This window comes from Globicephala melas, chromosome 20 (assembly GCF_963455315.2).
Source record: "Globicephala melas chromosome 20, mGloMel1.2, whole genome shotgun sequence".
In the NCBI taxonomy this organism is placed as follows: domain Eukaryota; kingdom Metazoa; phylum Chordata; class Mammalia; order Artiodactyla; family Delphinidae; genus Globicephala; species Globicephala melas.
In genome coordinates, this window is record NC_083333.1 from 22,769,281 (window position 1) to 22,791,419 (window position 22,139).

Sequence of the window (22,139 nt, forward strand, 5' to 3'; positions counted from 1 at the left end):
TTTGTTTGTTTTCAGTGGATCAGTGCAGGGGTAAGAATCCAGCAGCTCCTGAGTATCTTCTGTCTAACACCTTTTTTTGGTATAAACTTCCTCCATATAATACCAAAAACTTTTGATAAAAAGAAAAAAAATCTCGCCAATCTTACTAGGCTATCACAGCCACTGTAAATCATTTTAATGGCTCTGTCTAGTCAGTTTTCCCTATATATGATTCATTAACATGTCATTAGCTTAAGTCTCAATGATAACTGTTTTATTTTTTATTTTTAAAAAATTTTATTTATTTATTTACTTTTGGCTGCGTTGGGTCTTTGTTGCTGGCGTGGGCTTTCTCTAGTTGCGGCGAGCGGGGGCTACTCTTCGTTGCGGTGCACGGGCTTCTCATCGCGGTGGCTTCTCTTGTTGTGGAGCGTGGGCTCTAGGCGCGCAGGCTTCAGTAGTTGTGGCACGCGGGCTTCAGCAGTTGTGGTGCACGGGCTTAGTTGCTCCATGACACGTGGGATCTTCCCGGACCAGGGCTCGAACCCGTGTCCCCTACATTGGTGGGGAAAGGTGGGGAGTTTGAGGTCTCAGAGCCCCCCAGCAGGAGAGCAGCCCAGAACAGATAAGGCAGATTAGGGAGGATGCTGTGATCCAGGAGATTAGGACACTGGGACCTGGATGCCTCAAAGGAGTTAGGAAGATGGAAAAGAAAGTTAACCTGTGTTTAAACTGTGCGCAGAGCCAGGGGTCTACGGGGAGAGCAGGAGCTGACTTGTTTTCTCTCTCCTGCACTGCAGACAACCTGCCCTCAAAAACTCACAGCCCAGGTACAGCGGGGGTTGGGCTGTGTAGTGAAGCTGAGAACCCAGGCACTCTGGGAAGACAGTTTCTAGGGGAAACACATCCTGCGTCCCAAACACCCAGCTTATAAATGATCTTCTGGATCCTGTCCTACTTGCAAACCAAGGCTTGATTTGCCTGTAATGGGCCAGCTCCGACAGTGCCAAGGGAGAGAGGCCATTAGCAGAAATGAGAAGCAAACTAAAATCTTTTAGTCCATTAGGTTAAAAGGGGATTTTTCTAACTTTTATTATTTATGATTTGTGACTTCGGTTACTGTTTCCCGGAACAAACAGAATGTTACAGTTCTACTTCAACTTGCTGGAGCAAATAGATGCTTATCATCAGTCACACTGCAAATTGCGAAGCAGTCCGTCGCCACGGCCTTCGGCGCTGTGGCCTCCTTCTGTAGTTCTTTGATGTCTTGTCAGGCAAGTTATTTTCTGAGCCTCAGATAGTTTCCAAAAAGCTGCCACAATCTGTGTGTGTGTGTGTGCGTGCGCATGCACGCATATATATACACACAAATGTGTGTCTAGATCTATCTATCTTGCAAATGAACATAGTAAACTCAGTGAAATGAGCAAACTCAGACTTTGGTTTTTACTTTAAGAACGTCACTCCCTGAAAAATAGGAATTGGGGTCCCAAGGATCTCCTGTGGGTGGCATTGAGGACTCCGTGGGTGGGAGCTAAGAAAGTGAACAGGAGGGGAGGAAGAAAGGCCGGGTCCAGTGACCTCGGGACCCCTGGAGGATGCCGCCATCCCACTCCCACCCGGGCCACCCCACCCACTGCCCCGGCCTCTGCTGAAGGCGGTCACACAGTCTCCGTGCTGGAGCTGCGTCTGAAATTTACAGTTTTTCTTTCACGTTCCCCTTTTTCAGTCTCCAAGAAGGTGGGGGGGGAGGGGATGAATGAGACACAAACGAAAGAGGAAGTGTCTCAGCACTAAGGAGACATCCAACACCCGACTCGACCAGTGACCTCGGTGGAAATACTGAGGACATCCTCTGTGTCCTCTTAGACCTTCTGGGAGCGAGGGCAGCTGCTACCCAGAAGCAACCAGCTTCCTCCTGGCCAGGTCATCGGCGTCACCTGCCTGGAGGTAGAAGAAGCTCTGGGGGAGGGTGCGTGGGGCCTTGGGGCCGGATGTGCCCGAGGCGGGGAGGCCTCCTGGCCCCCGTGTGACCCTCAAGGCTTCTTCCCTACGAGCTGCAATCCACTGAGCTCCCGACGTGGGGAAACCAGGCTGTGCCCATGGAGGTACCATCTGAGGGGGACCATGAGTCCAGCTCGTTCTCCAAGTCAGACAGCTGCCCCCCCCATGAGGGCAGCTGGTGCTAACTCAGGGACAGGGGAGGACTGACAGCCTCTGAGGGAGAGGACAGATGTGAAGATGGAGGGCAAAGGCTGGTGCAGAGGAAACAGGAAAGAGGGCATCGCCAGGGTGGTGCTTGAGTGGTGAGAAAGCATACATTTCTTATGCCACGTAAAAATACATTTCCACTGGAGTCCACGTCACGAAAGACAGTGGTGAGACGTGCTTAGAATAGAAACATTCGAAAGGACAGGAGAGTACACGAAGGAAGAAAATCACTCCTGGTTCTGCCCAGAAATAACCTGGGTGAACATTGGCTGAAGCTTCAGATGTTTTCGTGCTGTGCGTTTTTCAACATAATTGCCATCATCCGGGACCTCCAAACTGGTACAGACTGGCTTTTCAATCCATTTCTTTCTTTTTCCAGAAAGAATTCTCTGCCTCTGAGGATGTGTATCACAGCATTGTTTATAATCCGGAAAACCTGAAAAGCCCATGTTCATCGTTAGTGTTTCAGTCAAGCAGTTATAATCTCCCAGTAAAATAGAACGCAGTCATTAAAAAGATTGATCTCATGCTGTGATTCACATAGAAGGATGTTGCCAAGACCTGGCTGAATTTTTTTAAAAGTTTTCAAAACAGTATATATCACTTGAGCCCATTCATATAAAAACGTGGGTGTCTGTGTGTGTAAGGATGTTTGCCAAAATTTTAATAATGGTTCTCTCCAGAAGGAGGGCTATCTGGCTGTTTACTTTATACATTTTTTGTACCATTTACATATATTTTGCAAGGAACATTTACTAGTTTTATGTTTTTTAAAACTATTCATTTTGAGAAAAAAAATTAGGTAAATCTATACTTACTGATATCAAATATATCCACTATAAAGGGAGTGAGGGAATTCCCTGGTGGTCTAGTGGTTAGGACTCGGGGCTCTCACTGCCATGGGCCTAGGTTCAATCCCTGGTCAGGGAACAGAGATCCCACAAGCCATGCGGCACAGCCAATAAATAAATAAATAAATAAATAAAAAGTGAGTGAAAGTGAGAGGAGATAGAAAACCTATACACAATACGGTACCATTTTGGTATTTAACATTTCTATACACAAGTTGGCATATTTTATATATATAATCTGCGAGTACAAAAATATATACATTACAAAGGTTAAGTATGAAATTTACATATCCACTTTACACGTATATAAAAGCAAGTTGTTGTTTTTTTTAAATAAATGTATTTATTTTTGGCTGCGTTGGGTCTTCGTTGCAGTGCGCAGGCTTCTCATTGCGGTGGCTTCTTCTTGCGGAGCACGGGTGCTAGGCGCACGGGCTCATTAGCTGTGGCTTGCGGGCTCTAGAGCGCAGGCTCGGAGTTGTGGCGCACGGGCTTAGTTGTTCCGTGGCATGTGAGATCTTCCCAGACCAGGGCCCGAACCCGTGTCCCCTGCGTTGGCAGGCGGATTCTTAACCCCTGTGCCACCAGGGAAATCCCTAAAAGCAAGTTTAAAAACTTGTTATGGTGGGTGCTTTTTTATAAAATCATGACACTGTGTTATATCTTAAACAGTAACGATATTTCCGTTGTGAGGGTGGGCAGTATTTCAGGCTGAGTCTTGGAGGAGGACTGGCCAGTGCAGGACAGTCCGGAGTGAGGGAACAGCACGTCCCCAAGGAAGGCACAAAGTCACAACAAAGCGGGTGCGTTTGTCAGCCTATCGCCCCTGACATCTGAAACCACGGAGCGCTCCCTCCTTCTGAAATTTCCTCCTGGCTTTTCTGGGTCACTGTCTTCTCTGGGCTGCAGTGGCTCCAGTCAACCATACAGGCACTTGGGGCCCTGAGGGAATGAGGCACTGGACAGTGACCTTGGTTGTGTCGGGCAGGGACTCTGTAGAGAGCACGAGGATTCAACCGACCTCGTTCATAATCTCCTGGAGGCTCAGGCCTGGGCACCACGGGAGAGAGAGCCTAGAATCTGGGTCAGTGGACTTGGGCTCAAGGTGAGACATCCCCGCCTCCCCGCCATGGCCTGTCTCAGATGAAATCCACTACCTCTCTGAACCTCAGGGTCATTATCCATTAAATGGGACAATAAGAACCTTACCCCATAGGGTTGCTGAGAAGGTAGTATCCAAAGAAGCTGATTCCAGGAAGCACAGACAGCCTGAAAAAACCCCAAAGGCCAAAACGCCAAGCCCTGACATTTCAACAGGTCAGGTTTTGCTAAAAAACCCATGCTCACGAAAAGTCCTTGTGATACATTCTCGTGGTCAGACGTGTCAGTCACAGGTTCTAATTACGGAAACTCTCTGACAAAACAGCCTGTTGACATGAGTCACCGGGTGGTTTAAGTCTCAAGGCCAAGGTCTCTCCTAAGAATGGGTTGCAGACATGTACATTCTTGGGAAAAGACAGCAGTGGTTTGGAATCATTTTCATCCAGGAGGATGAATTTACAGTCCAGAAAGTAACAGCCTTCTGAAACACCAGGTGGTGAATATAAAGTCCCAGGGTCTCCGTCCTCTGACTTTCCTGAATTTCCTTCTCTCGTATTTGCTTCCGTTTGGAGTCCTTTCTTTTACGTACACACCTCTGTTGATTCAGGATCCGGCCTGGTAACCTGGGTAAATTACTTCACATGGCAGTTCAGATAACTTCAGTCCACTTGGAAAGCACAGATGGGAGAAGAGTCTACTTAAAGTCGGGGACTCCACGAAGGGACCTCAGAAAGGAATCGGCTTTGGTCGATGGGCCTAGGTGGGAAAGGGCGTGAGAACGTCACTTTCTCTCAACGGCGAAAATTTCTTCTTCCTAAATGTTTGCATCTCCTCCCTGGAAGCTTCTTGAGCTTGTTTTCCGAATTGTCATCATGTTGGATCGCACTGAAGGCTCTTCTCTGCAGGATTCTGTGGCCTGGCTGTTAGAAGCACAGACGTAGAAGATTCCCCAAGATCTGGCTACATTTTCTTTTAAAGTTTCAAACAGTGTGTGTGTGTGTATATATATATATATATATACACACACACACATATATATAACTTGAGCTTACTTATGTAAAAACGTGGGTGTACCTGTGTTTCAAGTTGTTTGCCAAAAAAGAAGCAGACTCACAGGTCTAGAGAACAAACTAGTGGTTTCCAGTGGGCTCTGGGAGGAGGGGCCATATAAGGGTGCGGGAGTGAGAGATGCAGCCTCTTGGGTGTAAGACAGGCTCAAGGATGTATGTACAACACGGGGAGTATAGCCAATATTTTGTAATAACTGTAAATGGAAAGACCTTTCAAAATTGTATTAAAAAATTTGAAAATTGTCCTAAAAACATGTTGGCCAGAATGTTAATAATGGTTAGTAACCACGGGAAGCAGCCACGGGTTTAAGCCCCAGCTGTACCCCTTGTGAGGGGTTACGAAACCTCTCTATTTCTTTGTCTCTGAAGCTGGATAGAGAGTTAGTGTGACGATTACGGGGCATGAAGGAAGCACTCCGTCAATGCTGCCCCTGGACCTTGAAGAAACGGATGCTGCCCTCGGCTGTAGCAGAGACCCAGAAAACAGAGGGCACTAGTTGAAGTAAAACACGACTTACTGACATTGGATGTCCCATGGGGGTGACCCGGCACGTGGAGAATGGATCAGAGTCAAGTTCACAGAGAGAATGGGGCGGAAAAAAAACCAATGTCATTTAGCTGCCTCCCTCAGAGGTCATAGTTCCCAGGTCAGCACATTCACTCCCCACGAGGCACAAGAAGCCAAATTCTAACAATTCTTCCTGGGAAACCCGGGGAATCCGTTGGACAACCCCAGTGGCCCCTGCCACCCAGAGACATGAGGGATCAGAGCCGCCCCGGACCTCAAAGTTGATTCTCCTGGACAAACTTGGAGACAGTGACCAAAGCTTGTCTCTTTGACCCTCCACTTTCTGACTGGCCCATTCCTGAGCTATGTTACAAGAGAAGGTTTAAAGTGGTTTTGTCAATATGCTTTTCTTGTATTCTCCAATTACATCGTCTTGCTGAAGGACCCAACGCTGACTTCTTAAGGTGACGACTTTGCTCGAATCTGCGCGTGTTAGTTTCATACGTGAACTCTCCAGGTAGGTTTGCCAGATACGAGACAGGGTTCCCAGTTACATTTGAGTTTCAGATCAACAGTGAATAATTTTTCATGTATGAGTATGTCCCAAATATTGGATGGGACGTACTCAGACTAAAAGATTATTTGTTGCTGCTCTGAAATTCTAATGAACTGGGCATCCTGTCTTTTTCTTTGCTGTATATATCTGGCAACTCCCTGTCCATGGGAGATCTTATTTCCTTCCACCCAAGTACTAGCCAGGCCCGACCCTGCTTAGCTTCTGAGATCAGAAGAGCTTGGGCTGGACATATGCAGGGTGGTATGGCTGTAGGCAATCCTGCTCCTGGGCATATATACCTGGAGAAAACCATGATTCAAAAAGATACATGCACCCCTATTTACCATAGCCAAGACATGGAAGCAACCTAATGTCCATCAACACATGAAAAATAAAGAAGATATGGTAATATATATAATGGAATACTACTCAGCCATGAAAAAGAATGAAATAATGGCATTTACAGCAACATGGATGGACCTAGAGATTGTCATACTAAGTGAAGTAAGTCAGACAGAGAAAGACAAATATCACATGATATCACTTATATGTGGAATCTAAAAAAAAGATATAAAAGAACTGATTTACAAAACAGAAGCAGACTCACAGACATAGAAAACAAACACATGGTTATGGAAGGGGAAGTGGGGGGATAAATCAGAAGCTTGGGATTAACAGATACGCAGATAATAATAGATTGTTATTATCTATATATAAAATAGATAATCAACAAGGACCTACTGTATAGCACAGAGAACTCTGCTCAATATTTTGTAATAACCTGTATGGAAAAAGAATCTGAAAAAGAATGGATACATGTATATTTATAACTGATTCACTTTGCTGTGCACCTGAAACTAGCACAACATTGTCAATCAACTATACCCCAATATAAAATAAAAATTAAAAATAAAAATAAAACAAACAAATAAAAATCTTATTTCCCTGTTTCCAAATTCTTGGAGGGGGTGACCTGGGGGATGCTTCTATAACATATACACAGTCCTGGAAAGGTAAGCATGGTCATTCTTTATGCACAAAGACACATTTCCACACAAACAGCAAGTATCTCCCCACGCGAGGCACGGCTTTGCTGGGTGGCTCCAGGAAAGAAGAGGCTGGTAGATCACAGTCTTTGCCGTCAGGGAGCTCGCAGAGTAGACCATAGTGCAGTTAACCGCAAAAACCAGAGCAGAGCACAAGAGCCCTGCGGAGGTCTCCACGCCTTCCCAGTTCAGGGGAGAGGACATGGCATTGGCTTGAGGGGGCCATATGGAGAAAGACTCCTTGTTGGGGTGGCATTTAGATGCTCCTCGATGTCACTGAGTGGAAGGAGTGACTTAAATGCATGCGAAGTCGAGGGAGAACTTCATGCATACTTGGTGGCTTCTTTGGGCAGAATGTAGATGACATCAAGAGACAAAGAAGGGGAAGTAAGTCTGGAAAGAGGAGGTGAGGTTCAAGAACCACAGAAAAGAAGCCAAGGAAAGAACCCAGAGTCACCCCAACTTTTTGTGCGTGTACTTTTCAAATAAGGAAGTATTCCCAAATGTTCTCTTGGGAGAGGAGGAGGTGGGGGCTTACCTAGTCCTTCGAGGAGAAGGTTTCATCCCATTGAGAGTGAGTTCCTTTCACAAAAGGTTGCTTCTGCGGGTGAACTCATTCCTGGGGTCCAGCGAAAGGTATGAGAGAGAATCAGGTCTGGCCAAGTGACGTCTAAGCAAAGGTGGCCGTGGAAGACCACATGGATATCGCTTGCTTGACAGATTAGATACAGTCCAGAGAAGCTGTCCGGGAAATGAATTTCTGAAAAGTAAATTTATTTCCCAATTTTTCAAATAAAAAACGAGCTGTCCTTGGCTCTCAAAGCTAATTTGCTCATTTCTTATGTGACCTTTAATTTAGCAAGTGTGCGAGCTAAAAACCCTGGTGAGACTCAGTTTTCTCATCTGTAAAATGGGAGTGTGGCCCAAATCACTACGTTTTCCTCCAATTGACCCAAAAGAAAGCTCTTGGTGAGGGAGGGGTTGGCAGGATAACAGTCCAGCTCAGAGGGCCCCAGGGCACCTGCAGTTCCCTTAGTCCCTTCTTGATAAGACAATGTAGATGAAGCAAGTCCTAGGAGCAAGCCAGCCCACAGGAAGTGTACTGAGGGGGAGCACAGCCCCCCATCGCAGAAGGATTAGGCTGCACCTGGAAAGATAAGGCACGTAGAGTGCTTGTGACAGTGAACACTACAGGCCTGCAGTGGGCCACACCTCCTGGTACTCATGGCCTCTTGATGTGCAAGGTACCCATCCTTGAATCTGGGCTGCTTCAAGCAATAGAACGGGACAGGGGTGACTCTGTACTGGCTCTAGGCCAACATCTTAAGGAAGCTCGGGGGATTCTGCTTTTGCTCTCTTGGGAGACCTGAGCTACCACATAGCCTGCACCCTGTATCCTGTTGGAGAGGCCACGTGGAGAGGGAGAGGCCCTGGGCTCCGTGGAGAACCGAGGACCCAGCCGGACGTTTGTCCCTGTTACAGGCCACCCTGCCACCCCTCCCATGTGTCCCCACCCACCTCCACTTCTGGGTCACCTGACACGGGAGCGGAGACAACACCTCAGACGTTCCACCCAGACAGAGACCAGCCACCCAGTGCCCTTGTTTAAATTCTCGACCCACAGATTTGTGAGCAAATAGCATCGCCGCTATTTTCAGCTCTGATGTTTTGGGTACAGCACTGGGTCATGAAATCCCACACTCACAGGAAAGGTACACCATCCCCCCCCCCCAAAATATGTCAGGAATCTGTGCTGTCCAGCTGGTCGGGTTTCTCAGGGTCAAAAGAAAGGATGTGCGCAGTTGAAACCACAGGCAGGAGCACTTCCTATTGGGGACCAAACAGGAGTTCCCTGAGGACCGCAGGTTCCTGGGCTCTGGGCTGGGAATGGGTGACAGCCCCCAGGGGGGTTCTCAGCTCTCGCTCAGCAGCCCTGGGCTGAGGGACCTGCCCCGGCTTTGTTCAGCCCTCGCTGTGCTCCCCCAGAGAGGCAAGGACACGGGGAGCTGTGTTCTGGGGAGGTTTGGTGGGGACCAAGTCGGGGGGCCCTCACCTCCTGGGAAGCAGCAAGAATGAAAAGAGATAGGAGGCGGGGAGGGGGAGGGGGAGCGGGGAACCACCCTATTCAGCAGCAGAGGCAGCTCTGGGGGCTCCTTCAGTCACCCCAGGACAGGAAGCAGGACGGAGAGTGGCAGGAGGGGACCCACCCGGATGGGGCCTACATTCAGGGCCTGGACTGGGGGCCAGGGCTTCCCGGGCAGGGGCAAGCCTGGGGCTCTGAAAGCAGCTTACACTTCCACGGGGTCAGGAAGGGGCAGGGTGCTCTGCACCCAGGGACACCTCCGACGGTGCAGAAACAGGAGCATGCTGCCTGGGACAGGAGGACAGGTGAAAAACAAGCAGGCCAGGCCAAGGTGGCATAGGGACCAGACTGCGATGGAAGGCTGGGCCTGGGTCTGGCCCATCACTGACTGTCCAGCAGCTAGCACACAAGAGATGCTCAATAGATGTTTGCTGAATAGAGGCACAGAGAAAGGATGGGGGATCATCCTAGGGAAGAACCTGACCAGGATGAGCAGCTGTGGTAGGAGGGCATCTCCCGGGCCACGGGCTCTGGTCCAGCCTGGGCATCACATCACCAGGCGACGTGGGCAAGTTGCCACCTCTCTGCAGGGCTCAGCTCTGTGTCCGTGAATCAAAGGTGTTAGGGGAGAAGTTTCCCCTGTGCTCAGGGACTTGGTGTCTCTGAGATCTGGTGACTAATGTCGAGTGTGGATAGGGTGGTGTCAGGAAGGGAAGGAGATGGGAGGATCAAAGACAGTCCTGAGGAGGGGCATGGAGAAAATAAGGCAGCTGTCAGCAGAAACCGGAAGTCAGAAGGGAGAGCTGGGCTGGGGGGGAAAGATGACATGTTTGCCGTTAGGGAAGTTTAAAGGGGACAAGGGCACATCTTCAAATGGGCAGTGGAGGCAAAAAAATCACAGCCAACTAGAACATTCTCTCCATGGCCCCCCAAAAGACAGCCAAGGGCTTCCCTGGTGGCGCAGTGGTTGAGAGTCCGCCTGCCGATGCAGGGGACGCGGGTTCGTGCCCCGGTCCGGGAAGATCCCACGTGCCGCGGAGCGGCTGGGCCCGTGAGCCATGGCCGCTGAGCCTGCGCGTCCGGAGCCTGTGCTCCGCAACGGTAGAGGCCACAACAGTGAGAGGCCCGCGTACCGTAAAACAACAACAAAAAAAAACAACCAAAAAAAACCAACAAAAAAAAGACAGCCAAGTCCTAATCCCCCCAAACTGTGAAGGTTACCTTACGTGGAAGAAAGGTCTTTGCAGATGTGATTAAGTAAAGGTCTTGAGATGGGAGATATGCTGGATTATCGGGTAGGTCCTGAATGCCCTCATGTGTGTTCTCTCTTTTTTTTTTTTTTTTTTGGCTGTGCTGGGTCTTTGCGGCCAGCAGGGGCTACTCTTCGTTGCTGTGCGCGGGCTTCTCATCGCCGTGGCTTCTCTTGTTGTGGAGCACGGGCACTAGGTGCATGGGCTTCAGTAGTTGTGGCTCATGGGCTCAGTAGTTGTGGCGCACAGGCTTAGTTGCTCCGCGGCATGTGGGATCTCCCCTGACCAGGGCTCGAACCCGTGTCCCCTGCATTGGCAGGCGGATTCTTAACCACTGCGCCATCAGGGAAGTCCCATGTGTGTTCTTATAACAGGGAGGCGGAGGGAGATTTGACACCCAGAGGAGAAGGTGATGTGAAGACGGAGCAGAGAGAGATTTGAAGATGCTGGCCTTGAAGATTGAGGGATGCCGGCCACAAGCCGAGGAACGACGGCCACCCCCAGGAACTGGAAGAGGCAAAGAGCAGATTCACCCCTGCAGCTGCCAGAGGGGGTGTAGCCGAGAGACAGTGTTTTCAGACACCCAGCCTCCAGGACTCTGAGACGAAAGACTTCTGTTCCTTTAAGCCACCAAGACTTTGCGGTAATTTCTACCAGCAGCCACAGGAAGTGAATACACTGGGCGTCCCCTCAATCACAGACTCTTAACTCACCGCCAGGTCCCTCACCTGGGCCCCAGGTTAGTGCTTTGGGTATGTTATCTCTCACCCCTCTGAAGAGCCTGTGAGGCAGGGACTGTTAGAATCCTCACTTCCCAAAGGAGGAAGATGAGTCACAGAGGTTGGACAACCCTTCAGAGGTCGCAGAGCTGGCAAGTGACAGAGCTATACAGAGGTGGGTGACTCCAGGGGTGACCCTCTTAACCACTGCGCCGGCCTCTGTCCCAGCTGAACACATGCTCCTAAACATGACACCCACACAAGCTTGCAGGTCCTGGTGATGGAAGTGGTAGCTTCTTCTTTCAGTGCCCTAAGTTATAAAGCTACTACGTATCACAACTGCACGTAGAGCTTGTTAGTCCCGTAATGGGGCTTTGAGCATCTATGTCCTGAGACACGTCACAGGGCAACAAACTGGGACCCTAAGAGGCGGTGGCTTGTTCACTGCCTTAAGGCTGGTCCCTGAAGTTAGAGCCAGAATCAGAAGCTAATTCAGAATGTTCCCACCCTATATTTTAGGAGCAAATTAAGCAGCTGAAATGCGAAAAGAAATGCCGGCTTGGTTACACGACCCTCGCTATCTAAGGCAGACCCAGGACCATGCTCCAGAACAAAGATCTGAAGTCAAACACACTCTCCTGACACACGTGTTCTGGGCACGTGAGGTGTGATGCTTGCCGCCCCCCAGAAGGTGCAAGGGAAGTGGGACTGGGCACTTCCCGGATGACACATCGCACGGGGTGGGGGGCACCTGCCAAAAATGGGCCCATCCACTGGCTGACTGATGGCCCATCAGGTGCCCTCCTACTGGGCGAGCAATTGGATTAACCAGAGCAGCTCCCTGGAGTGAATTGGAGAATGTGGAGAGGATTGACGAGAGACAGACAGACAGACGAGACAGAGCAACCAATCTCCAGAGCTACACTGCATCCGGAAACTTTCCCGGAAGAGGCGTGCATACCCTCACTCCCCACCCCTAAGGCAGCCTCAGCGACTCTCCGTTCTTCTGGGTGGATCGAGCCTCCTGGGTAGCTCACAGGGCACAAAACAGAGGCAAACGGACACAATTAGCAGCATTCGCCCCAGTTTTTGTTTTGCGTGTTTGCATTCAGATGTGTACGTCTTTCTTCTTTTTTTGGCCATGCCACGTAGCTTGCGGGAGTTCCCTGACCAGGGATTGAACCCAGGCCCTCAGCGGTGAAAGCTCGGAGTCCTAACCACCAGACTGCCAGACAATTCCTAGATGGCTACATCTTTAATTCCTTTTTGAGGTGATATTCTTTTTTTTTAATTTATTTTATTGAAGTTTAGTTGATTTACAATGTTGTGTTAATTTCTGCTGTACAGCAAAGTGATTCAGTTATACATATATGTTAGATATTTTTTCATATTTTTTTCCATGATGGTTTATCACAGGATATTGAATACAGTTTCCTGGGCTCTACAGTCAGACCTTGTTGTTTATCCATCCTCTAGATAATAGTTTGCATCCAGTAATCCCAAACTCCCAGTCCGTCCCTCCTCCACCCTCCTCCCCCTTGGAGGGGATAGTCTTATAAAATGCCTTCCTGAATTAATTTTGCTGCCCGTCACCCTAGCGAACCCACCTGGGCAAGTCAAATTTGCAAGGGCGTCCTCTCTACTGAGACAGGTCCCAGGAGGGCCCTTAACGGAACCAGCTTCAGGCAGAGACCACACTGTGTTCCTCTTTTTTCACGCTCTAGGGGCCAAAATGAGATGGGGCAACCTGGGACCCCGTTTTTTCTATACACTCTTGTCTGAATTAAAAATGTTCGAAAAATGAATGTTAAACCCTTCACCCGTGGAGGAATGTTTAGTATATTCCTGAACACAATGCTAACTTGAAAAAATACCTATTTTGTGCTTGCCCATAGTAAAAATAGAGCTGAACTCTATAGGTCATTGGTCACTGATGTAGTACGGGTTTATACCTGTGTGCTCAGCTGATCGCAAGATCGGGGTGCGCGTGTACTGTGCTCATGGGTCCCATTCATATAAGGCTGAACTTCACGAACGGCACCCTCCTCCCCCCCACCCGCCAGTATCGACAGGACTCCTCTCTCAGGGGACCTTGAGCTCAGGTGTCACCTTTTGGTGACAAAAATGGCATCACAGACCGAGAATTTTTTTTTTTTTTTTTGCGGTACGCGGGCCTCTCACTGCTGTGGCCTCTCCCGTTGCGGAGCACAGGCTTCGGACGCACAGGCTCAGCGGCCGTGGCTCACGGGCCCAGCCGCTCCGCAGCATGTGGGATCTCCCCGCACCGGGGCACGAACCCGTGTCCCCTGCATCGGCAGGCGGACTCTCAACCACTGCGCCACCAGGGAAGCCCACAATTCTTTTTTTTTAAAGAATCAATTTTATTTAATTTTGGTTGTGTTGGTTCTTCGTTGCTGCGCGCGGGCTTTCTCTAGTTGCGGTGAGCAGGGTCTACTCTTCATTGCAATGCGCGGGCTTCTCATTGCGGTGGCTTCTCTTGTTGTGGAGCATGGGCTCTAGGCGTGTGGGCTTCAGTAGTTGTAGCACATGGGCTCAGTAGTTGTGGCACACGGGCTCTAGAGCGCAGGCTCAGTACTTGTGGCACACAGGCTGTTGCTCTCCGGCATGTGGGATCTTCCCGGACCAGGGCTCGAACCCGTGTCCCCTGCATTAGAAGGTGGATTCTTAACCACTGCGCCACCAGGGAAGTCCCAAGCTTGCAATTCTTTCAAAATATAGTTGACCCTTGAACAACATGGGCCATTAGAAGCACCGACCCCTTGCAGTCAGAAAATCTGCATATAACTTTTCAGTCACCCCTCTGTATCCTCAGCTTCACATCCATGGATTCAACCAACCGAGGATCTTGTAGCACTGCCGTTATGTATTTAGTGAAAAAAGCCTGTGCAGAGGTGGATCTCTGCAGTTCAAACCCCTGTTGTTCAAGGGTCAACTGTAAACAGTTTTGTCACTTGATCGATAAGAAAAAAGTATTGGAATGGTTTTCATTTTATTTTGAGTAAAGTTGAACCCTTTTATGTTAATGGATCATTCAAAGTACCCGTTCTTTGTTCGTTTTCATGTCATGATGTCCATCTCCTTAAAGTCATTTAAAAATCCTTCATCTGCCATATACTTGGCATTTCTTTACCCCGTTCTGCAGTCTTCTAATCTTGTTACAAATTTTCTTTTTTTTTTAATTTTCTTTTTTATTATTATTTTTTAAATTTATTTATTTATTTTTGGCTGTGTTGGGTCTTCGTGTCTGTGCGAGGGCTTTCTCTAGTTGCGGCAAGTGGGGGCCACTCTTCATCACGGTGCGCGGGCGTCTCACTATCGCAGCCTCTCTCGTTGCGGAGCATAGGCTCCAGACGCGCCGGCTCAGTAGCTGTGGCTCATGGGCCTAGTTGCTCCGCGGCATGTGGGATCTTCCCAGACCAGGGCTTGAACCCGTGTCCCCTGCATTGGCAGGCAGATTCTCAACCACTGCACCACCAGGGAAGCCCACAAATTTTCTTTTTGGACAACTTGGATGATTCTAAACATGAGAACCTCTTCCAGAGGTTGCTTTGCAGCAGTAGGACAGGGGCTTAGAATGAAAAACAGGACTTAGGAGTATCTTTGAGTTAAGGCTGGGAGGGCAGGAGTCATGTCTGGGGCTGGCTCAGGGGGAGCTGGGCGTCCCTTTTGGTGAGGTCGTGAATAAGGGTTTGAGGAAACAGGATTACAAAGGGCCAGGTGTTCCCCAGGTTCCTTCCTAGGAAGCCGTCAGGACAGAGGGGCTGGTGAGCGCGGTGCGAACTTGGGGAAGAATGACGGGAGCTGGACAGAAAGGAGCGAGTGGGAGGCGGGGGCTTGTTCAGAGGCCGCCAGTGGCCGCATACCCGCGCCGGGCCGTGAGTCCACCTGCGGCCGCCGCGGACTCGCTTACGCGCCGGTGGACTCTGTCACGCCGAGGGCTCTGCTCACACCCACGGCCAGCCGAGCACGTGCACGAGCAGCTGACCCCGCGGCGCGGGCGCGGCCGGGGAGCGGCGCCCCGGAGAGCGGCGCCCCGGGAGGTCAGGGCGGAAAGGCCGAGCGCGGGGCTGATCTCAGCGCCTCGTGGCCCCTCGTGACCGCGCTTCGCCGAGAACCTGGGGCCACGGCGGCCACTAGGACTCGGGCCCCAAGCCCTCGAGACTGCCTCGCGCAGCCGGGCGGGGCGTGGAGCGTGGAGCGCGGAGCGCGGAGCACAGCGTGGGGCGCGTGGGCGGGGCGTAGTGCGCGGCGTGGGCGGGGCCGTGACAGGGCGTCAAGGGGCGTGGGCGGGGTGCGTGGGCGAGGCGTGGGGCGCGACGGCCAGACGTGGAGCGCGACGGCGGGGCGTGGAGCGCAGCGGGGGCGGGGCATGGTGCGCGGGGCCTTGACAGGGCGTCAGGGGCGGGGCACAACGGTGCGTGCCTGCTACGGTGGGGCGTGGCGTCGCGCGAAGAGGCGGGGCACGGCGTCGGGCACAGGGCACGGCGCAGGGCACGGGGCGGGCGGCGTCGACGCCAGGCGGGATGACGGTGATGGGGTGAGGGTGACGGGGTGAGGGTGGCGGGGCCGGGCTGGAGCCTCCGGGCTGGGGCCTCCTGGCCGGGCGGCCGGCTGGTAGAGGATAAGGACGGTCGCGGTCGGTGGGGAGGGAGGAAGATGTGGGAGGAGCAGGGTGGCGGAAGCGGGGAGGACGGCGGGGGCGGGAGTATCTCGGGAGAGCCAGGCCAGGCTTCCTTGGGTGGAAAAGACGAAGCGACAGTACCCGGGGATCCCCCAGGCCGCCCCCTACCGGGCCGGCTCGCGCTGGCGCGGGGCAGAGCCCAAGGAGCGAGTTGCTATGGACACCCGGCCAGGGTGGCCGTCCGCTTCCGGTCCCGGCGCGCCGGCAGCTCTCGGGCCCCCATCCCCCGAAGTGACCCCCATCCCCCGAAGTGACCCCCACGTGGGAGGCCTCCTGACCTTTGACACCGCCTTTTTACCGTTAGGGTGAAGGCACCACGCGCTCCCGCCCAGGCCCAGACATGCCGGTCCTTGTGAGGCAGAAACTTGAGAGGGAGCCGTCCTCTCCCTGAAGGTGGGTAGAACGACAGGACGTTGTCCTGGGGGAGAAGTCGCATTTCGGCCCATTGTGGAGCAGTGAGGACGAGCCTCTGCTCATAGGAGAGCTTTGACAAGACAGAACTTCGTTTGGGGGATTTCTTCCACACTCTGGAACGTCAGAGTTCAGATGTCCAGCCAGGACAGCCATTCGCTTAAACTTGCCCATCAATTGCCTGTCATTAAACTGGAGGAAATGTAGATAATTAGAAAATATGCTAGTTCCAGACAGTGACGTCCAGTTTTTTCCTTTCCTCCCTCACAAAGCCTCGCGGTGGAACAGCTGTCTGACCCGTTCAAAGGGAAGGATGAAGTCTCTGCGCAGGCACGCGATGTGAATGGAAGAGGCGTGTCACTGTGAGTCTGGCTTTTAGTCACCTGGTGTCTTCCTCAGGGTGACACGACCCGGAGACAATGAACTTCAGTGGCTGAGATATATTATTAGCCTGCAGTTAAGTTACAGAAATGGCAAGATTTACATTAGTTCTCTTTCCATTCGGTCGTGAACATCTTTGGGTCACACTGGAAAGGATGAATATTTTTCATGTGGCCCTAATGAGTCAGTTCACAATATTATTACCTAAATGGCAGAAGGAAATGGGAAATCAGGTCACGTCTTATGGTTACCACTAGTTTTTATAATAGGAGGAGGTTCCCTAAGAGATGGAGGAATGAATATCATGGTTGTCTTTTCACTCTTTCAGAGACCCTCCCCAAGAAATTGATTAGAAATGGGCGAAGCAAACAGTAATTTGGAGTGATCACTCCAAGGCATTAGCAATCAATCAGTCATTCCGTGCCAGGGAGAAATAAAAGATGTCTGTGGAGGATGTACATAGATTAGAGTCACCAGTATGGGTGTGCATTTTATATTTGACTACTTGTGTCTTTCTGGTAGATGCAAACAGTACGGCACTCTGAGCGCACACTAAAGACAGCTCTCATCTCAAAGAACCCAGCGCTTGTGTCACAGTATGAGAAGTTAGATGCTGGGGAAAAGCGTCTGATGGACGAAGCCTTCCGGCCAGACAGTGATCTCTTTGGACCCATTACTTTGCATTCGCAGTCAGACTGGATGACCTCCCATCCTGAGGCTCCCCAAGGCTTTGAAGAGTTTTTCAGTGATCCTTACAGAAAGACACCTTCTCCACAGAAGCACAGTGTTTATATACAGTGCATTGGTATATATTGGATTTGTTTGGTTTTGCAATGGTGCTGTGGCCAGGGATAGTTTGGGGTGTCGATCTCATTTAAGCGGGCAGTTTTTATAATCATTTTTGACATTCATTCCCGAGGTGGAAGTTTTGTAGCCAAACTGCCTTAAAAGAGGATGTTTTGTTTCTTTCTAATTCGTATTCACCTCGGTGAATGATAAAGGTGTATTGAAAATTTACAGTTGGTTTGTGTCTAAGCCCAAATTTCTAATTGTAGACTGAGGTAAAGGCTATTTTAATCATCTCATAGTCTGTCTTTAAATTTTCTTCCATGCTATAGGATTGCTAGGAAACACCAGAAGTATCAGTGAAGAATATGTGAAATGGCTCAAGGGCTACTGTGAAGCATTTTTCTATGGCTTGACAGTAAAACTCCTAGAACCAGTTCCTGTCTCTGCAACGAGGTGCTCCTTTAGAATCAATGATAACACGCAGAACCTACAGATTCATGCAGGTGAATTAAACAGCTTTACACTTTGAATTGAGCTATATATATGTGTGTGTGTGTGTGTGTGTGTGTGTATATATCACACGCATGTTTCTTTTTAAATAGGGCAGATCCTGAAGTTCTTAAAAAAGAAGAAACCTGAAGATGCTTTTTGTGTTGTGGGAATAACGATGATCGATCTTTACCCAAGAGACTCCTGGAATTTTGTCTTTGGACAGGCCTCTTTGACAGATGGTATTCCTTTTGACATTGTTGCTACCTAAGACTGTATAGTATCTCTGGCGCGGCACCTGCCGTAAAGGGAAGGGTGCTGCTGATAGACCCCTTTGATCTGGGTTTCTCCACAGGTTGGCCATTCAGCGCCTGTGTGACCTGGAAGCTAATAATACCTATTTCACAGTGCCATTTTGAGGTAATTTACATAAGAGTGCTGATCTGTAAGAAGTGTGTACATATGCCTGGCACATACATAGGCATTCAGCACAACAGGTGGTGAATGTAGGTAATTCCGTGGCAAGGTGACTTAAATAAGGATATTTGAATTGTCATTAATGTCAGTGAAAATCTTGCTGATTGTTTTTCAGCTCTTCTAGTAGTCTTCTTGCACAGATGAGGCAGCTGTAGACTGATTTACGAGTCTGCTTCATATCCAGCGTCTCAGGACATTTTGTTATTTTATTTATGGTCAGTTTCAGTCTTTGACTTGAAGTAAAATAACCTTTGACTCATTGCGAGCCCTGCTTGATAACCCTGGGGGTGGGGAAGGACCCAGAAGCAGATCGTACTTTTGCCTATTTTGGTTTTCTTTTTGCCTTCTCCCCACCCTCTGCTTTTGCTTTTATTTTTCTCCCCTTTTCCCCCAGGATCTAAAACAGGTTTCAAGGGGAAAAGTCCAGTAAACTGAGGGGCATGATAGTGCATTAGCGTTCTAGGTATGGGGAGCAAGTACCAGGGCCCGTACGAGTACAGAGGTTATAGACTGGCTGTCACGTCAGCCCCGGGGTTTGTTGGGGTGGGAGCTCTCGCTAACAAACGTTTCTTCCTATTAGAGACACACCTCTTCTCCCAGTTCATTAGGGGTGGGGGCCTAGGGTGCTGTGGGGCCTCCTCTTCCCACCCACACCTTCATCCTCTCCCACCCCTTCATCCTCACTCTCCATTTACATTCTTACAGCGCCAGCCCCCCCGCCCCCATGACCTCACTAACTAACCCACTCTCTCAGAGACCTGGGTCACTGCTGCCCCCCTGAGCTTTTGTACGAGCTTTCTATCAGAAATAAATTTGTATGAGCTAAATCTTTATTTCCCCTTTTATTATTAACCTGATAGAGATAGAACCATTAAAAAAATTTTAAACAATGTATTTATCTAGATATTGTTAACTAATCTATCTTATGCGTTTGAGGAGGTCAGGAAGCACTTCCCCCAAATGTTTCTATTTCTTTTTTTTTTCTCAGTAAGTTTCTTAAATATTGTGTGATGTAAGAGAAGATGTAGTAGGAGAGCAGGGTTGATCTGCTGTGCAGTGAGACAGTATCCTACTACAAGTGACTTTATTCTCTCCAAGTTTATAAAGATTGGTATTTTAAAATTGAGAAATTTTTAATTACCAAAGGAAGTAATCTGTTGGTAGGATTATTAGAAGAAAAAAATGTTCTTGCTGAAGGTATTATAGTGAAATATACCCACACTTGTTTGGTCAGAGGAGGTCACTTGTGATGTGAGTAGGTTTAGTTTTTTCTTAATTTCCAGAATGCTCTCTTCCCCTAAATCTCAAATACCAAGGTAGAGTGAGGTGCAGTCTTCTTGAATCAAATTAGGTTGGACAAACTTACTACGAATTCACTTCCTTAACACAAATGTTCCTTACTACTTCCGAAGAGCAGCTGAAAGAGGCATACGTGCAAGCAACACCGTGAACAAGTGGAATCGTAGAGCGGTCAGTCCCCTGTAGAACGAGTGGCGCGTCAGTCTGTTCTCTGTGCAGAGATGGTTGAAACTAGCCTAGATGTCACAGGAAGTCAGTTACAGGGGTTTGCTCTGCTAACCGGCACAGCTGCAGAGAGTTGTGCTGGGTTTACAGGGGGGAGGACAGGAGCGGTTCTTCTCTCTGAAGGCAGGGTCCAAACATGGTCACCAAGGCAGTGGGGCAGTGGCCGGATGTCTTCCTGTATAGCAGGGCACGAGGGCAGGACGGGACCCTCAGTGACATGCACGGCACCGAGACCTGTTTACCGGGATCTTCCAGAGTGAGGTCATGAGCCTGCGGTTCATTCACTCTGTCGGTCCTTTTGGAGTACTTTATTTGGGCTATTTAAGAAAATGACTTCTTTTTTAATTCTTATTTTCCACTTGGCTTGTGGGATCTTAGTTCCCCAACTAGGAATTGAACCCGGGCCCAAGGCAGTGAAAGCGCAGAGTCCTAACCACTGTACCGCCAGGGAATTCCCCCCAAAATGACTTCTTTTGTGGGGAAAAAAACTTCGTGGAACTTAAAATTTCTCAAGAATTTGACGTCAAGATCATTAAGTTTTACAGAGCAGAGCAGGTTGGTTAGCAGAAGATTCTGATCGGGAAATCGGGGCAGAAGTCTCCTTTGTCCGGGCGAACCTTAGCCAAGCTTACTGGGGCTGCGGGCACTCCCCAGCCAGGTGCCCAGGCGGGCTCTTTTTCAGTCTTTTCTTCAGGAATCTTCCTCTTACTCCGTCGTTGCTTGTCTTCTTTTCCTAGGTGTGGGGATATTCAGCTTTGCCAGGTACGGCAATGATTTTTATAGCTCCCACTACGAAGGCAAACTGAAGAAGCTGCAGAAGAAGTCTTCAAGTGACTACTCGGTTTTTGATAATTATTACGTTCCTGAAGTGACTAGTGTTTTGCTGCTTCGGTCCTGTAAGGTGAGCTGTTCGGACGATCCACCAGGAGTGTTTTTTTAAGAGATCTTGATCCCCTGCCTTTGTATGTCGACAGTCCTTAAGGTAGTTTTATAAATGACTTTGTGTCATCTGTATACTTTTGGTGGATACTGCTTGACTGAAGTTAGCAATAAAACCAGAATGTAAATGGTACCTTCGTACTGAAATGTACAGTACCTGTGACGGTTTTTTGTCCTGTTAGTGACACGCGGCCTTGGCTGTACCCGTCTCCTGACCATTAGCTTAATTCCAGAATTCTGGGCAGGTAGGGACGCCGTGCTCGTCAAGTCGGGCTAACTCCCGGGGGCCTGCGGGACCCCTGCGTTCTAGCTCCTGGCGGGGAATGGGCCTTCCCCTTGGGCTGCGGGCTGCCTACTGCAGCTGCTGGTTCTGCTGCTGGTTCCTCGTGTCTCCCCCTGCCCTGCTCTGTGGAAAGCCTGTCTCCTCGTTTCCCCCTTTCTTCATAGCCAGACGGGCTTTTCTGCTTTCACCACTGCTGTGTGTCGGGGGTAGAGAACGACACCTGATGGAATGACGGGTTCAGAGTACAGCCGACCATTAAGCGACATGGCTTTAAACTGCAAGGGTCCCCTTACGTGCAGTGTTCCTCACTGGTGCCATAGGTACTGCCCTACCGCAAGGGCCCGCGGAACTGCGGATGCAGAGGGCTGACTGTAAAGCCAGAGCAGGGTCTTGACTGCAGGGGGGTCGGTGCCCCACCCCCCTCGTTCAAGGGTCAGCTGTACGTTCCCTGCATTAATCTGCTTGTTAACATGCAGTTCAAGCTGCTCCCCTGCTACCTACCAGCTGGGCATCTCTGGGGGAAGGGCCTCAGAATCTACGTGTTAGCAAGCATCCCACTGGTCCAGAGCAGTGGTCTCAACCAGGGGTGGTTTTGCCACCCAGGGAATATTTGGCCGTGTCTGGAGACATTTCTGGTTGTCACAGCGGGGGAGGAGATGCTACTGGCGTCTGGTGGGTGGAGGCCCGGGCTGCTCAACACCCTGCAGTGCACAAGACACCCCACCCCGACCCTGTCAAGGAATGATCCTGTCCAACATGTGAGTGGTGTC

The 22,139-nt window shown here is 49.9% G+C and overlaps 1 protein-coding gene across 7 annotated transcripts in view; it reads left to right on the forward strand.

Annotated features, from left to right (window-relative positions):
- The first annotated feature begins 15,370 nt into the window (after positions 1 to 15,370).
- The window catches only part of AMZ2 (archaelysin family metallopeptidase 2), a 34,373-nt gene continuing 27,604 nt past the window's right edge, over positions 15,371 to 22,139 (forward strand). For 2 of the 7 annotated variants that reach the window (XM_060290576.1, XM_060290575.1), the window contains exons 1-6: positions 16,045 to 16,469; positions 16,760 to 16,849; positions 17,391 to 17,673; positions 17,987 to 18,160; positions 18,260 to 18,388; positions 20,885 to 21,048. In XM_060290576.1, the coding sequence (XP_060146559.1) occupies positions 17,391 to 17,673; positions 17,987 to 18,160; positions 18,260 to 18,388; positions 20,885 to 21,048 (750 nt within the window). In that variant the 5' untranslated portion in view covers positions 16,045 to 16,469; positions 16,760 to 16,849. The other 5 variants (XM_060290574.2, XM_060290572.1, XM_030838014.2 and 2 more) reach the window with 5 other exon arrangements.